The sequence below is a fragment of the Labrus bergylta genome, chromosome 16, assembly GCF_963930695.1.
Source record: "Labrus bergylta chromosome 16, fLabBer1.1, whole genome shotgun sequence".
NCBI classification, from domain to species: domain Eukaryota; kingdom Metazoa; phylum Chordata; class Actinopteri; order Labriformes; family Labridae; genus Labrus; species Labrus bergylta.
The window spans coordinates 1,688,766-1,704,352 of NC_089210.1; the positions used below are offsets into that span (position 1 = coordinate 1,688,766).

The 15,587-nt window shown below is 43.6% G+C and overlaps 2 protein-coding genes across 4 annotated transcripts in view; both read right to left on the minus strand.

Moving 5' to 3' along the window:
• Positions 1-420: 420 nt before the first annotated feature.
• On the minus strand, positions 421-7,680 carry LOC110000385 (mitochondrial glycine transporter B). Of its 2 annotated transcripts, none has more exons than XM_065964404.1 (8): positions 7,482-7,680; positions 4,735-4,846; positions 4,377-4,501; positions 2,843-2,927; positions 2,569-2,748; positions 2,315-2,483; positions 1,805-1,965; positions 421-1,697 (listed from the first exon to the last, which is right to left on the minus strand). In XM_065964404.1, exons 2-8 carry the CDS (start codon positions 4,747-4,749, stop codon positions 1,575-1,577), a joined length of 858 nt encoding a protein of 285 aa, XP_065820476.1. In that variant the 5' UTR covers positions 4,750-4,846; positions 7,482-7,680; the 3' UTR covers positions 421-1,574. The 2 variants fall into 2 exon arrangements, with proteins under 2 accessions (XP_065820476.1, XP_020511300.1); XM_020655644.3 differs by lacking the exon at positions 7,482-7,680 and adding an exon at positions 6,618-6,881.
• Positions 7,681-7,879: 199 nt separating this feature from the next.
• The window catches only part of LOC110000386 (myosin-9-like), a 36,101-nt gene continuing 28,393 nt past the window's right edge, over positions 7,880-15,587 (minus strand). For both annotated transcript variants that reach the window (XM_065964391.1, XM_065964390.1), the window contains 17 exons: positions 15,413-15,584; positions 15,085-15,297; positions 14,851-14,995; positions 14,551-14,757; positions 14,290-14,394; positions 13,996-14,148; positions 13,603-13,851; positions 13,283-13,495; positions 12,546-12,758; positions 12,236-12,397; positions 12,006-12,134; positions 11,829-11,917; positions 11,590-11,713; positions 11,239-11,447; positions 10,934-11,042; positions 10,001-10,173; positions 7,880-9,511 (listed from right to left, as the gene is read on the minus strand). In XM_065964391.1, the coding sequence (XP_065820463.1) occupies positions 9,391-9,511; positions 10,001-10,173; positions 10,934-11,042; positions 11,239-11,447; positions 11,590-11,713; positions 11,829-11,917; positions 12,006-12,134; positions 12,236-12,397; positions 12,546-12,758; positions 13,283-13,495; positions 13,603-13,851; positions 13,996-14,148; positions 14,290-14,394; positions 14,551-14,757; positions 14,851-14,995; positions 15,085-15,297; positions 15,413-15,584 (2,786 nt within the window). In that variant the 3' untranslated portion in view covers positions 7,880-9,390. The remainder of the gene's footprint in view (positions 9,512-10,000; positions 10,174-10,933; positions 11,043-11,238; positions 11,448-11,589; positions 11,714-11,828; positions 11,918-12,005; positions 12,135-12,235; positions 12,398-12,545; positions 12,759-13,282; positions 13,496-13,602; positions 13,852-13,995; positions 14,149-14,289; positions 14,395-14,550; positions 14,758-14,850; positions 14,996-15,084; positions 15,298-15,412; positions 15,585-15,587) is intronic.

Genomic DNA, 15,587 nt, shown 5'->3' on the forward strand with positions numbered 1-15,587 from the left:
TTACTTTTATTTAAATTAATTTCATTTGAATTATTTTTATTTGAACATATTTTCAGATTTAAAAATGTCAGTGATTTTCTATTTTAATGTTTCTCTTCTTTCCTCTGTCATGATGCTTTCTGATCTCTTGTGTGAAGAACTTTGAATTGCTTTGTTGTTGAAATGTGCGACAGAAATAAACTTGTCTTGCCTCTGGGCTTCTTCACACTCAGAAAAGTTGCAGGTCTAAAAAAATAAATGCATGCAAACTCCAGCTTACTGTCTAACTTTGCAAAAACACATTAACCAGCTCTGGACTCGTCCCTGCAGCACGGTCGGTCGTGCAGTTTGTTGTCCGACTACAACATCTCAGGTCGGTCGCTTTAACTTTCCTAACATGTTACTCTACTCAACGGTTCAATCATTTACACATAAATAAAACAAGGTTTCACAGATTTAATGGACATGTGGGAAAGCCGAGCAGTGGGAGACATCTTTACATGATAATACTGAGAACAAAAAATCATTAAGGCAGATAGATGAACTACATTTATACTACAGCACATATCAACCATTACAAAAATATAAATACATCAGTGTTATTAGGAAGACAACGGTCTATGAAACTGGGCCATGACAGACCTGCAGGGGTTAAAGTGCAATACAAAGGTCGGAGCTGGAAGTGGGACGAGTAATGATTTCTTCACAGCAGCCCCTCTGACATCTCAGACAACGAGAGAGAGAGAAACGCCTGTACTCCCACCGAGGAATCACAAAGACGACCTCAGTGAACGTCTGAGTCCGACTTCTAGTGTCCTTCTAACCTTCTCGTGCTGAACAGCACATGATGATGAACGCATGCAGCACGCCTGTCGTGTTAGGAACTAATGTCTCCACAGTTAAAGTACAAGTTCACTGAATAAGATAAGATTCTCAAAAAAATGCTGCATGCTGGGATACCTTGTCTTCTACCTGGAAGAAGACAAGGCTGGCGAGGTGTGATTGAAGATTGAACAGCCAATCAGGATGCAGCAGCAGCAGGTTTTTGAGCAGCTTTTTTTGCAGCCAGAAGAGTGAGAATATGGTTGATAGCAGAGACTCAGAAAGTGATTTTTAGTTTGTGGGATGAAAACGATTTAAAAAGCCATTGTTTACTTGAAAATACAAAGCTGCCTGACATCCAGCCGAAGCTTCCTCAATGATCCACCTTTCCCCTCATCGTTTCATTTTCAGCAACAGTTTTAGACCGCTGTGTGGTCACCTTGTCGGGGGTCTCGTTGGATTGCAGGGACTCCACTCCATCGGGAGGCGGAGTTCAAGAATCGCTCTGAAGCTCGAGACAAACGTCTTCTTCCTGAACTTCAGACAAACCTCGCTGAGCAGCTTCAATGGATCCACTTCAACGACTCGTTGTGTGCGTGTTAGTCATTTTAGAAATGTGTTAGCTTCTTTTTGTTCGTCAGTCATCTCCTCCTCGTGCAGGAAAATCATTTAAGTCACGGGAGCAAAACTTAAGCTCCTCCCTCCCGCTCACATTTCTGTCTTCACTCGTCACATTCTGTTTCTTCCAACACGTCCTAAATCCACTCTCTTCTTCACGACTTCAGTCCCATTTGAGCCATCATCTGCTCGTACACCGTCCACGCCATGGCGGCCATCATGGTCCTCCTCAGCGCCCGAGGAACCGCCCCTCTGAAGAAGCCCTGCAGCTTGTGTTCCTGATGAGGAGAGAGGAGACGTGAGAAGAGGAAGAGCGCTCACACTCAGCCATCGAGTGACATGCTGAAAGCAGAATGAATAAAGAGAGAGAGAGAGAGATAATCACCATGTAGATGATTCTTATCGCCTCGGCCGTCCTCAGCTGAGGATTCACTTGAACTTGTGTTTTCACAACGTCAGCCGGCTGCGTGATCAGAGACGCCAAAATACCCGCCATGACCCCACAGCCGAAGTTCGCCAACGGGGCCGAAGACGACGAGCTGATTTCTGAAAAAGAAGAAAGAAATATTTCCTTTTTTACTTGAAGTATTTTAAAGACAAACTGTTGTGTCTTGTTTCCCTCCATGTTCTTTCTTAACAAACTCCTCGAGTCGCCGCCTCAGATTCTCTTTGGTTAAAACTCCTAACCGAGTGAAAATAGAGTCATTTAAATATTTCTCACTTTGCTCGTTATCAAAGCGTTCAGAAAAGGTAAAGGGGTAATAATGGATTTGAAGTGTCTAAAAATGTAACTTCTGGTTGGCGTTTTTTGTTTGGGATTTTGAAAATTTCAAAAAAAAAATCAGAGAATCGAAAAAGACCAAGTACTGATTTCACAAGCTGGTTATTTTTCTACCTTTGGGCAGTGATGCCTTGGTCTGGCTGTAGAACATGACGTAGATCCCAGAGAAAGGAACGTCTCGGAGCAGAGTGGCCATCAGACCGGAGAAGAGCGCAGCGGGACCTTCAGTCCGACACACGCTGCGCAGAGCGCCCGTCACACTCTGATAACTGTACCTGCCACACTGAGACACAACAACACGTTTAAAACCTCACTCAAGGTGAACCTTAAAATCATACATCACCTCCTCTCTCGTCTCATGTGCTTACTTCAAATCGTGTCTTGATGACGGTGACCGGCAGCATGAAGACGCCTGCCACGGTGCGGGCGCCGCCTCCCAGCAGCACGGCGTCCAGGGCCCCCGGGCGGCCCTCCTGGAAGAAGTGCTGCTTCAGAGAGTAGTAGGTGCTGAAGTAGATCCCCACGCCTGGGATGGTCCGAACGAACGACTGAGAGGAGCAGACGGATGAAGAGCAGAGTCAGAGAAGAGGAAAACTTTTCACAGAGAACAGACGGATAAATAAATAAAGAAACGTTTCTAACCGGTGAGATTCCTTTCCACAGTCCCAGCAGCTTCTCTGTTCGCACCACGCTCCGCAGCATGGTCACCATCCCCACTCTGCTCGAGCTGAGAGAGGAAACATTCAGGTAAGCCGACACACGACAGTGATCGATTTAATGTAGAGCTGCATGTGACGTCATGTGTTTCACTTCATTCAGTTCATGGGGTCAAACCTTCTCATGTGGTCAATACCATACGTTACTGACCCCCCCGGGGGGAAATGTGTGGTCACAGCGTACGCAGTTGTGACGCGGATACATACGTACATGGTGTGAAAAAAGAGAGGCACGCGTAACAGTAACACATAAAAGTCGATGTGGCAGTTTGTTGAGCGGGATCGGAGCTCGTCATGCCCGATCTGAATCTCCACACTCACAGACCTGCAGAGTGACTCTTAAGAGCCGACCTACTGATTAATGATCAAGTGCTTCAAGGCTCTGGTGCACTTTTGTGTTCCTCCATGAGTCAAAATATCTGAAGACTTTATTTTTTTAGGAAGACTTGCAGAGAGTTCATGGTGAACCAGCTTCCTCGAGTGGACTGATGTCGATTGATTTATTGATTGATAAATTGCGGTGAAGCATCAGAGTCAGATGCTGTGACGACAGTTTTGCTCTTATTTCAAAGCTCCTTTTGGACGTATTCACAGCGTATCAATATTGTGAGCAGAAACGAAGCTGCTTCATTACGTGCTTTAACTAGTCAATGACATTAACGTCATTATCCCTCCCTACTCGCCAGAGGTGTCAAAAGTATTGACATTCATTACTCATTAAAAGTGTAAAAGTACTGGTTTCAAAAGTACATAAAAGTATAAAAGTAAAAGTAATGTAAGGGGAAAAAAATGCCATTAAGGACAAAAGCTTAGGCCGCGCCACAGGGGCCTATAATGCACTACAGGGGCCTATAATGCACTACAGGGGTCTATAATGCACTACAGGGGCCTATAATGCACTACCCCACCTCCCCAAAAAAAATTTTTTTCTAAAGGCCATAATGACTATAATGTTATATTAAAATGTTAATAAATTGGGTGGGTGTCGGAATGGTCTATGTTTATACTTCTCATCCAATCCAATCAAATTCACTCTATCCGGATGGTGCGATTTATCTGGATAGGTTTTTTTTTTGTGCTTTTATAAACGATGACGAGCCGGAATGAAAACAAACCGACATGAAATAGGAGTAACGAGGCGATTTTTAAAATGTAAGAAGTAGAAAGTAAAAAGTTGGCTGAAAAATAATTACTCCAGTAAAGTACAGATACCCAAAATTTCTACTTGAGTAAGGTAACAAAGTATTTGTAAGTATTTGTTACTTGACACCTCTGCTACTCGCTCTGATGTGCGTTCCCACATCACCCTCACTCCTTGCAGAAAGTTCACTAGGGGGGCCTGCAGGACTTTTTTTCCAGGTGAAGTTGGGGATGTAATATTCAGCAGTTAACCCGAGCATCTTTGGTACATTTTCAGGAGTGCATGTATTCTAAAGACTATAATTTGTGTGTAGACTCACCCGGGCTTCATATTGCTGTGTAGCGTCTGCAGGCGGGTCTTGACGAGGTCCAGAGGCTGGAAAAGCAGCGTGGAGCAGGTCCCACTGAGGGAGCCACACATGAAGGCTTTGATCGCTGGGTGAGCCTGAAGGAGTTTAAAAAAAATTGTTGAATAAATCAGCTGTCATGTAACAACATGTAAAGATCAAACCGCCTCCATACCCTCCTGTACATGTCGTGTCAGACAGGATAGTAAAACGGGTCAGCGGTGTGTCAGACTGCTGTAATCTCTGCTGCACGATGCCCCGACCTCCAGTTTGAGCCTTCTGGTTGTTAAGTTATCGCCAGAAAACAAAAGTAATCAGCGTGAAGACTCACCAGAGATAGCTCCATTGTTCTGCAGGACGATGACTTCACGACTTTACGACACAGAAACCCGCTCTCCTCGTCTTTTCCTCTGCTGCGGTCCAAACTCAAACTCGCTGCAAGCCTGGAAAGAGAGAAAATGAGACGAGACCAATTCAAGTACGTCCTCTACATAACGACTACGCACAGGCGCACACAGCCTGTTAACACACACAGATCAGCTGACACACACAGCTCTTCATTAAGTTAAGAAACATCAGCGTGCTACATATTAGGAGGGAAGCAGGTCACTCTGCTGCACGAGTTTCATGTGAGAATAAACACGATGACCTGATTGATTTAATGAAGTGTGTCATGTGTGTGTCGATATAATGTGCCCAGCCCAAATCAGGCTCACAAGACACCATTATTATTCACCAGAGACATCTTAAAAAAGGAGCCATCAAAGACCGTCAGTCATCTGTAAACTTTAAGGACTTCATGTTGCCCTCATGTCGGCTCCTGTTGCTCTATCAGAGCATGATCCAGCCCATCCTACTGTACTGTTCCACATGTTATCTGTTAAAAACAGAGGCAAGCTCACACACATCACTGCTACATCTGCATGTATAATATGTCTCCCTCACAGCCAACCTATCAGAACTCAACAACAGGGACATCACAGGTGTTGCAACCTCGATAGAACATGACATCACACATCCACTGAACACCTCCACCTCAGAGGGGGAACGTCATATTGTTGTTGGATGTGTTTGTTCTCTACTGTGTGTTTCGAGTATTTACTCTTCTGTGGTGTTTGTTTGTCTGTTGGATGAATACGGTGCAGTAAAAAGGAGTTTCTCCATTGGGACCATGAAGTCTAATTCTGAAAAAAACGATCAGAAACCAAAGAAGAAACAATGACTACTGATAAAATGTTCAAGTAATAATAAACCCCACAGATGCCCGCTTCAAGCTCAAGAAACAAAAAGTGAAAACTTCTAAGCGTTAAAGATCCCTTCTGGCCTAGGAGTGCATTGGGATCCCCCAGGAGGAGCTGGAAAACGATGCTGGGGAGAGGGGGTGTCTGGGGCGACTTGCTCAGCCTGCTGCCACCGGAGAAGTGGAAGAAAATGAGTGGATGGATGAAATGTGTTTCTAAGTAATCACCTCCAAATTCACAGAAATCTGTGACCTCCTCTGTGATTTTCAGGGTCCTGTTCACAACTGTGCAACCAGAGACTTCTGTCACAGTCTGCCACACAACACATGTTTCAGTTCCATAAATGAGCTTTTGGTTTAAATGAGAAAATCAATCAACTACTTTGTCTCTTTTACGTAACCTCTTGTCTCGATGTGATCACACCTCCTCTAAAAGTCCACTCCGCTCTGTGGCACATGGACAATTATGCAACTTATTACGAAACCTTCTTATTAACCATATTTAATATATTTATTAAATTGATATGGATGCATTAAAGAAGATACAATGGATTTATGTAGCTAAGAACAGATCCAGCACAGGAGGTCTAAATATTTTATATTTCTCTGTGTGTATGTTTAATAGTTTTAGTGTACTTTTCTTTGGTTTTAATTACAAAACTATGATTGGACACATATTCAGCCTCAAAAAGCAGAGATATGTGAAATTAAATAAAATGTGAAAGAAGCTTCACACACAGTAAAATACATAATCTTTTTTTAACACCAATAGAAAGTAAAAATACGCATTTTTTATATAAGAAACTTGTTAAAACAGACAGAAACAGTCAAAATATTAAGCATGCTGTGTTTTCTTGCTCACTAAAGTGTAATTATTAATGTCTGAATTGAGCTACTGACACGTAAAAGTACAAAATTATCTTTTTAAATAAAAAAATAAAAACGCTTAAAAAAGTCTGAGTAAAGCATCTTACCTTGCTCAGATCTGTGGCCGTCGGTTAGCTGACTGCATATTTGTGTTGAACGTTGCGGTAGGAGGTTTTTGTCTCCTCCGGAGTCGTCTGCTTTTTCTCTCAAACCGCGTCCAGAATGAGCAGAAGAATCTTCTGACCGACTGTTACAACTACAGCGACGACTCACCTGAGTTTGACCCGCCGCAGGTACTCTGTACGGTCACATTAAACTCTTGTGAAACTGTCCGGTCAGTGAAACCGGCCGGTTCCTGTTCCTGTTCGACGACGCATGCGTGTCGTAGCTGCTAATAACGGCCCCGCCCATTTAGGCGCTACTGACTTCTGATTGGTTAAACGGCTTCCGTTGTTGTGGATATTAAATGAGCTCCAACTGCTTACAACAAGTTACCGTTTTTAAAGTTCAGAAACTTCTTTACACCTCATTAAATCTCTATATTGTTATATATAAAACGTGTTAATAAAATATTACACTATACAGTCAGAGTGACATGGAAGTTTTTAAATAAACTATTGCTCTGAAAATTAGTATTATTCCACTTAAAAAAAAAATATATATATATATACATATATATATATAAATACCAAAATCTTAAACAGCATCTTACGAGGTAAAGACCAAATCAATTCTTAAGTTTTCAGTGGTGCAGAAACTCTTATTTAAATACATCTTTGTAATCAACAACGTTGTAAAAATGTTTAATATTTGAATAATTGAAGAAACACTCATTACAATGCAGAAAGTCTTATTCTAGGTTCTTTTTAAAGCAGATGTGAATATTGACATACAAGGAAAGCAGATGTGCCTATTGACAATATTATTCCCTTAGTAACACAGGAAAAGAATATTAAGAAATAAATACTTACTTTCAATGAATGATTCTTGTCGAAGGCAGAATTTGTATCCGTATTTTGAATCACACATGTAGTTCTAGTAACAGAAACATGATGTACAAAGTGGACTTACTTCAAGTCATTATCAAAAGTATTAAAGTTCTGGTTGATAATAAAAGAACGACGTAACACCAAAACACCATGAAAGGAGTTCTCACCCAAAGATCTCCATCCTTGTTTACTATCTTTAACTCTCTGGTGAACCATTGGGAAACCGGTTCTGACTTGCTGGAGTTCTGGTTGTCCGTGTCTGCCCCCTGCTGGTGAAAATACGTCATTCCATAAACAACAACTTAAGCATCAGTACAACAACCGGTGCACATCTAGTCGACATGAAAAGACAGGAACAATAAAACACGAGCAGTCCCATGTAGCAGTTTAGAAAGCCTCTTTATTTGCAATAACACCAACATTTCACAACATGAGATCCATTCCAGAGGTTCAGACAGACAAACATTGTAGAAGAGTTGGGAGTTGCATTTTTTTTAAAGATTTCCTTTTTCCGTTTCTTAAGTGCGAAAGGTTTAATTTTGCGAGCTGTTATTCTTAACAACACGTTCCTCTCACTTCCCAGCAGTGTGAGCCCCCCCTCCCCTCCCCTCCCCAGAGCACAGCCTGCGAGGGGTTAACATCATCCTCACACACTTGATTTTAAAAACCCTTTCTCTGCTCCACTACCTTTTTTTTTTTCCATGATCGGCCCCTTAACAAGCGGTGCTCTGAGAATACAGTGTGTGCCAGGTAATAAACAACCCCACCACCGTTTTAACGCCACCTTCTACATTAACAAAACAAAAAAAACACCGATAGTGAAGAACATAAAAAATAAAAACGAATGCACGTCCAGATGAGAAGCCAACGACAGCACGGAAGATTTCAGACGCATTTAAGGCCTTAGTGTGTGTTGGCACTCTGAGCTCCTTCGTCGTCGTTCCAATGAAGCGCACAAAGGCAGTGGTTTATATGTCGAGGCTTAAGCTTCTTTTTTTCCCATCTCAGTGCAAAAATGAAGAAATTTCCGCACATTCACAATCAAATAAATGCCTTCAATACGCCTCAGAGTCTCCAATTTGTTCCCTGAATTCTGCCTCGGGATTTAGCTTCTGCATGAAATGTGTGCATCACATTGTTAAGCCCAAAAAGCAAAAGTCAGAGTACTAACTGCAGCTAAATCGATAGGATACATGTCAGCGTTTTTAACCGTCATTATAAACTGAGGCGAGAGCGCAAGCGTAATAAACACGGAGAAGAAGAAGCACTTCCATTTTTAACCATTATATATATAAAAAAAAAAAGTCTGCATAAAATACAATTCTATAGATCGAGATATTACTTTGGTCCCCGTCCGGTAATCGCCCTTCCTGTACGTAGAACTTCACTCTTTGTTTTTCTTTCTTCAATTAGAAAAATAGATCCCACATCAGGACTACTCATAATTGGAATGTTTCCTTATAAAAATATCTTTTTCTTTCTTTGTTTTTTTGTCCCAGAGAATGAAAAAATGAAGCAAAACAAAAAACAATTTGGCCCAAAAATAAATGCGTTTGTCAGCATGGTGATTGTCCGAGTTAACTGGCTTGCTTGTGTGTGTGTGTGTGTGTGTGTGTGTGTGTGTGTGTGTGTGTGTGTGTGTGTGTGTGTGTGTGTGTGTGTGTGTGTGTGTGTGTGTGTGTGTGTGTGTGTATGCATAGATTGTCGTGTTGTATCGATCAGACTGTCACAGGACTAAAAACCTCTTTAGTTTTAACACCATCCTTATCTGTGCTGTCAGTAGGTACAGTAATGTGAGCTCGTGTGATTCGGGTCTGTCTGTATGTGATGCACTTCCTTCTATTTTTTTGTTTTGTTTTCTTCTTTAAGAGTCGAGCGCCGCTGTGGCTCTTCATTCAGGTTTTGGCTCAGAGGTCTCGCTCTTCGGCTCGCTCTTCGGCTCACTCTCCTCGTCGCTTTCTGGGCCGGGGCGAGTGATAGCGCGGCGGATGGGGAAGGGGAGGTCACCACGTCTGGAAACAGAGAGAAATAAAAATTAAAGCTACTGCACAGCCAGAAGGATGTAAGACACACGAGTAGCTTTTAAGGAAGTAATGATACAGTCAGTGGGTTTTTGATGACAGCAGTCCAATTAATAAAGAAAAGGCAGAATTCTAACCTTTGTCAAATAATCATTTAAAGGTCACATATCCTCCTCCTCTTCAGTGTAAATAAGTCTCAGAGCTCCTCTAAACATGTGTGTGAAGTTTCTTGTTTTAAATCCACTCTGATCCTGTATTTGATCATGTCTATAAACCCCTCTATTTCAGCCCTGCTCAGAACAGGCTGTTTCTGTGTCTGTACCTTTAAATATGTAAATGAGCTGTGTCTGACCACGCCCCCTCACTGGAAGGGCTTGGGTGTACTCTGGCTTTCTCGCTCCATGTCCTATTGTTTACAGTGAGAAGGCAGTGTGTAGGAAACATGAAGGCTGCTGGGACTTCAGGGTCCCTTTTCCCCACCTGAGCTTGCTCTTCAGGGAGCTCACTTCTCGGTTCATGGCGTCCGAGGACTCGATGGCGTCCTCCAGCTCTCTCTGCAGTTTCCTTCGGTTGGCGTTGGCTCTCTGAGCCTCCTCCTCAGACTCCTCCAGCTGACGCTTCAGCTGCTTCATGCGAGAGTTCAACTTGTCCACCTGGAATTAAAAATACATAAAAATAAGAACTACAGAAAAAAAAAAAATGAAGACTACATTTACCTTCACAATACATGACATGATGTAGACGAGCTGGTTTATGCCTCAGAGTGCATCCTTGCCACGATCTAACTTTACACTTAATTGTTTAAGTATATTAAATAAACAGCACACTTGTCAGGTATATTAACCCTCATGCATCACTATGGACATTTTTGTCCATTTGATCAAATGTTTCCTCTTCCTCGTCTGTTCCTGCATATGGCACCATTTTTTTTTAGAAAGTCTCTCTTGACACATTGTGGAACGCACATTTTAATTTTTTTAACAAATCAATAGAACACTGAAACATGTTTACTACCCTCTTAAGTCACTAAGGACAAAAATGTCCACTTACAACAAACTGCTATAAAAATAGAATAGTGATGTTTTTTTTCTACTTTTTTCTGCATAAATCTCTTAAACACCTCCAGCCCTGCTCAAAACTATTAAATATTGAATAATTATCAGGAATTTAACCCTTAAAATGCCAGAATCATGTAATCAAACTGGCATTTAAAGGGTTAAATTCCTGATAATTATTCAATATTTAATATTTTTGAGCAGGGCTGGAGGTGTTTAAGAGATTTATTTATATCAGTTTTTTGGCATGGACATTTTTGTCCTTAGTGACTTAAGAGGGAAGTAAATTAAACTGATGCCTGAGGGTTAAAACTGCTGAGAGGAGTCTGTCTCTACAGTGCTGATGAAAACCTCGTACCTGGTCCTTGTGCTGCTCCGTGCTGCGTCTCTCGTCGTCCACCTGCAGGATGACTTCCTTCAGCTTCTTCTCAGAGCGTCTCACCATCTTGGTGGCAGCCTGCCGCTCCCTGAGCCGAGAGCACAACAGAAGGTCAGACTCATGATGCACAGTATATATTCTTATTCATGGTGTTTTACTGACTGATTCTTTTAAGCAGACTTGAGATTTGTTCTCTTTTACATAAGGGTTTTATTTAAGGGTTTTGTGTGATGTAAAGCAAACGTGGATCCTTTTGATATATAAACGTGCAATCTTTAACTCACCTGGTCTCCATGTCCAGTTGTTCCTCCAGCTGAATGATCTTGGCCTCCAGGGTGGCCATGTTGGCCTTGTACTTGGATTTGACGGTTCCCTCCAGCTCCTGCAGCTTCAGTTTCAGCTCCTTGTTCTGACGCTCGAGCTGAGAACGGGCTCCTTCCACACGCTGAGAGCTGCTGCGCTCTGCTGCCAGCTCCACATTCATCTGGTCAGACTGAACAAACAAATCATTTAGGAAGTCAGAGAGATAAGATTATCACTTTGACTCAGGTTTATTCATGCTGAAATGCCTCTAAATACTTGGAACTTCAAGATAAAACCTGTGAGGCTAAAACCTATAAAAGCTCCCAACAAACCTGCAGCATTGCTTTCTTCAGCCTGTCGTTGATCAGCTCTGTGTTGCACTGCTCCTCCTCAAGCTCCTCCTCCAGCTGAGCGATACGAGCCTCCAGCCGTCTCCTCTCCTCGATGACCAGAGCACTAAAAGAAAGATGCAGGACGGGAGAAAATATGAAAAAAAAAATACACCCTCAATACCAAATGATGTTTGCATTTCTCAGTTTTCTCTTCATTTTACTAAAGAGAAACGTCTTACCTCTTGGAGGTCCCGTTGTTAATCTCATCCTGTAGTTCGTCTCTCTCCTGCTGAGCCTGTCGCTTGGCTCGCTCTGCAGCCGCCACTTCCTGCACGCAGAAGAATAAAAAAAAATGAGTGTGGGACAAGAGAGGCAAAAGAAAAGAAGCGATCATTGATGAGGAGAGCAAAACTGACCTCCTGCATCTGGAGCATCTCTGCCTCCATGCTCTTCAGCTTCTTCTCCGACTCCTTGCTCTGAGCGAGGATCTCCTCTCTGGACATGCGAGTGTCGTCCAGCTCCCTGATCAGATCCTTCATCTGGGCCTGTGGAGTGATGGGAGTCAGTCAGACAGGGAGCTCACAACATGCTCTGTATTTGAAAAATTAGCAAAAAAGAGCCTTTTTTTTTTAAATTTCAGACTCACTTGGAGTTTCCTCAGCTGTTTCAGAGCCTCGTCGCGGTTCTTGTTGGCCATGTCGATGCCCGCCTCCAGCTCCTTCAGGTCCAGCTCCAGCTTCTTGCGCGAGGCCACGGCTGCAGAGCGCTGCTTCCTCTCGTCCTCCAGCTCCATCTCCATCTCTCGCACCTGACGGAGGCACATTTAGAATTCAGCCACGTTCCTTTACACAGAACTGACAAACTGAAACTTCTATTTTTTCTTGTTATTCTTGTATCGATAGAAGTATGTATATCTTATTTTCCTAGCATCATATTGAAGTCATCTTTGACCATACCTGTTTGACGAGCGCCCTCTTCTTCTCCTCGCCCATCTCGTCCCGTCCTGCCAGGTCTCTCTCGTACTGAGCCTTCATGGCCTGCATGTTGACCTCTAGACGCAGCTTGGCGTCCTCTGTGCCCTGAAGTTCGTCCTCCAGCTCCTCCAGCTGTGTCTTCATCTCCTCCAGCTGCTGATCCATGGCACGTTTGGCCTTCTCCAGCTCGTGGACCTGCAGGGAACAGGAAAACGGGGGGTTAGTTAAAGGCTTTATATGTGATTTTTTGATCCAGCAGATGTCGCCCTTGAGCACCAGCATGAAACCAAAACAACTCGCGCTGCATTGTTGTGTTAGCATGCTAATGCTAGCGATCTTTATTACACTCGTATCTTCACACTGCATGTAAATTTACCTGAAATGAGCGTGATCTAGAAACACAGTTAAGCAGTGAGTACAGTATGTTATTCTTCTTTTCTCTAGTCCCTCAATTAAACAACTTTTATACACGAGGGGAGGAGTCAGCCGGCCATCCGGGCGATGTAAACAAACTGAAGATAGGACTCTGAAAACTCTGAAAACATGACAGACAGTGGGACTCGGGTGTTACACCCATTGTAGACAGTCATGACTCACAGAGTTATTTTCAGAGGAGATACTTGATTTCTACATTTAAGTGTGAAAAATCACATAGAAAGACTTTAAACAGACACAATAGAGGCGCCAAAGTGCCCCGGTGAACATTATTCCACACTTACACTCTTGCCGACGTCGTCCTTAGAGGACATAAGGTCCTCCATTTCAGCCTTCAGCATTTTGTTGTTACGATCCAGCTCTTCCTTAATTTCCGTCATACTGTCAAGCTCACGAGTCAAAGCCAGCGCTCGGGTCTCTTTCTCTCTGGCCTCGCCCTCAGCTCGGTCACGCTCCTCTGCATAGCGGGCAGAAATATTCTTCTCCTCTGCCAGCATCTACAAACATACATGATAACATGATCAGATCTAAATCCTCAGAGTTCAACCTATAAAAGCTAAACAAATGCTAAAATGTTTGACAGACTTTGCATGCATGTTCTCACCTGGTCAAACTTTTTCTGCTTCTTCTCCAGGTTGGAGACGATCTGTCGGAGGTGGTCCTGGTCCACTATCATGTCGTCTAACTCCTGCTGCACACGCGTCTTGGTTTTGTCCAGTTTCTCAAAGGCGGCGCACTTCTCCTCCAGGCGCTGGTTGGTTCCCTCCAGGTCCCTCTGAATCCTCTTCTTTGCCTCCTCGGCGCTCTCCAGACAGCCGGCGTCCTGCTCCAACTTCTTCTTGAAGTCAGCGAGCTTTCGAGGAAAAGAGGGATGTGTCATTTAAACATTTTTACTTCATGAAACATCCCAGATGATCCAGCACAGTGAATTACTACCGGAGGACACAGGGTTATGATCAGACGCACTGAGGAGACGTTTAGAGGTTTTTATTCTCACCTGACCCTGCACCATCATAAGCTGCTTCTCCACATTTCTCTTGGCCTCTTCTTCCTCCTCCAGCTGTTCTTTCAGGTTGTTGTGTTCTTCCTCCAGCTGGCGCACACGTGTGTTCTGAGACAGTTTCTGGCGCGTCTCTTCTTGGAGTAGCTCCTGTTGTTAACAAGGACATGCAACGCTTAATTCATTGTTTTAGAGCAGAGGTTAGAGGTTCTAATCCAAGCGATTTCTCTTTACATTTATATGAAAAGTTTTAAGAATGTATGGTTTGACACTACAATATGTTTTTCATACCTGAGTGTCCTGCAGCTGGGACTCCACAGCGGAGCAGTCTTTGGAGGCCTTGATGGACTTGCCCTCAATATCACTCAGCGTGAGGGTTACATTATCCAGTTCAGTCTGCAGACAGACAACAACACATACTCATCAAAGTGTTTAATATGCAGAAGAAAAGTCAGTTAGTAGTACACCATCGCCTGCCGATACCGATCCTTTCCTCTCGTACCTGTCCAAACACAACGCAAACACAAGGTGAGATTTCTGAGAGAGTTGTACCTGCACTTTTGTGAGTTTGTCGGCCAGCTCCAGCCTCTGACGCTCGCTCTCTGAATGTTTGAGCTGCAGCTCCTGGACCTGAGCTTCAGCCTTCTTCCTGCGATGCTCTGAGTCTCCTTTACCCTGACTCAGAGTCTGTAGCTCAATGGCCAGCTCGTTCTTCTCTGACTCCATAGCCTGCTTGGCCTTCTCCATGGACACTTTGTTCTGCAGGAGAGAACATGTATTAGAACATATTTTAATGATCGCCGCAGACAGAAAAAAAAACTTTGTATTAAAAGATAAAGAAAAAGACTTTACCCTCTTAGCCTGTTCCAGCTGCTCATTGAGCTCGTCGAAGGCCTGGCTGTGTTTCTGTCTCATCTCAAACAGCTGCTGCTCATGGATTTTGGCCTCGTCATCCAGAGTCTTTTTAAGATGTGCCACCTCGGTCTCTCGCTTGGACCTGAGCACAGAGAGCAGAGATTCATTTCTTGTATCAACTCTAAAAACGAATGCCATGTGACATAAAGACCAGGGGTTTGACGGGTCTACCTGAGTTCTTGCTGAGCAGCGGTGGAGTCCAGAGTGTCTTCCAGCTCAGTCTTGAGGGCCTCCAACTCTTCTCCAAGATCTCGACGGTGTTTCTCTGCCTTCACGCGGGACTGCCTCTCCAGCTCCAAGTCCTCCTGCAGTTCAGAGATCTGAGCCTCCAACTCACGGATCTTTTTCTGGGCCAGGTTCTTCTGAGCTGCCTCTTCCTCGATCCTTAATGGAAAATCAGGTCAGGGGAAATACGTTAAATTGGGTGGGAGCGGTTAGGCAATCAGATTCAATTTGGCAAACTGATTAAAAACGATGAAATGTAGTCTTTCACACAGACCTGGCCAGAGCTGCCTGGAGCTCCTCCTCCTTCTTGGCCAGTTGGGCGCGAAGCTCTGCAATCTGAGCCTGCAGCTCAGAAATCTGGTCATGCACATCGGTGTAGTCGCCCTCCAGCTTGCGGCGGTTCTTCTCCACCTCCTGGCGCTGCTTCTCCTCCCTGCGCAGGCGCTCTG

What these genes read in the sequence shown, in the direction of transcription:
- LOC110000385 (XM_065964404.1), bottom strand. An exon ending in TCATCAAGACACGATTTGAA is followed by an intron (nt 2,484 to 2,568) that starts GTAAGCACATGA and finishes GTTGTGTCTCAG; the next exon opens with TGTGGCAGGTACAGTTATCA. An exon ending in CAAGGCATCACTGCCCAAAG is followed by an intron (nt 1,966 to 2,314) that starts GTAGAAAAATAA and finishes CTTCTTTTTCAG; the next exon opens with AAATCAGCTCGTCGTCTTCG.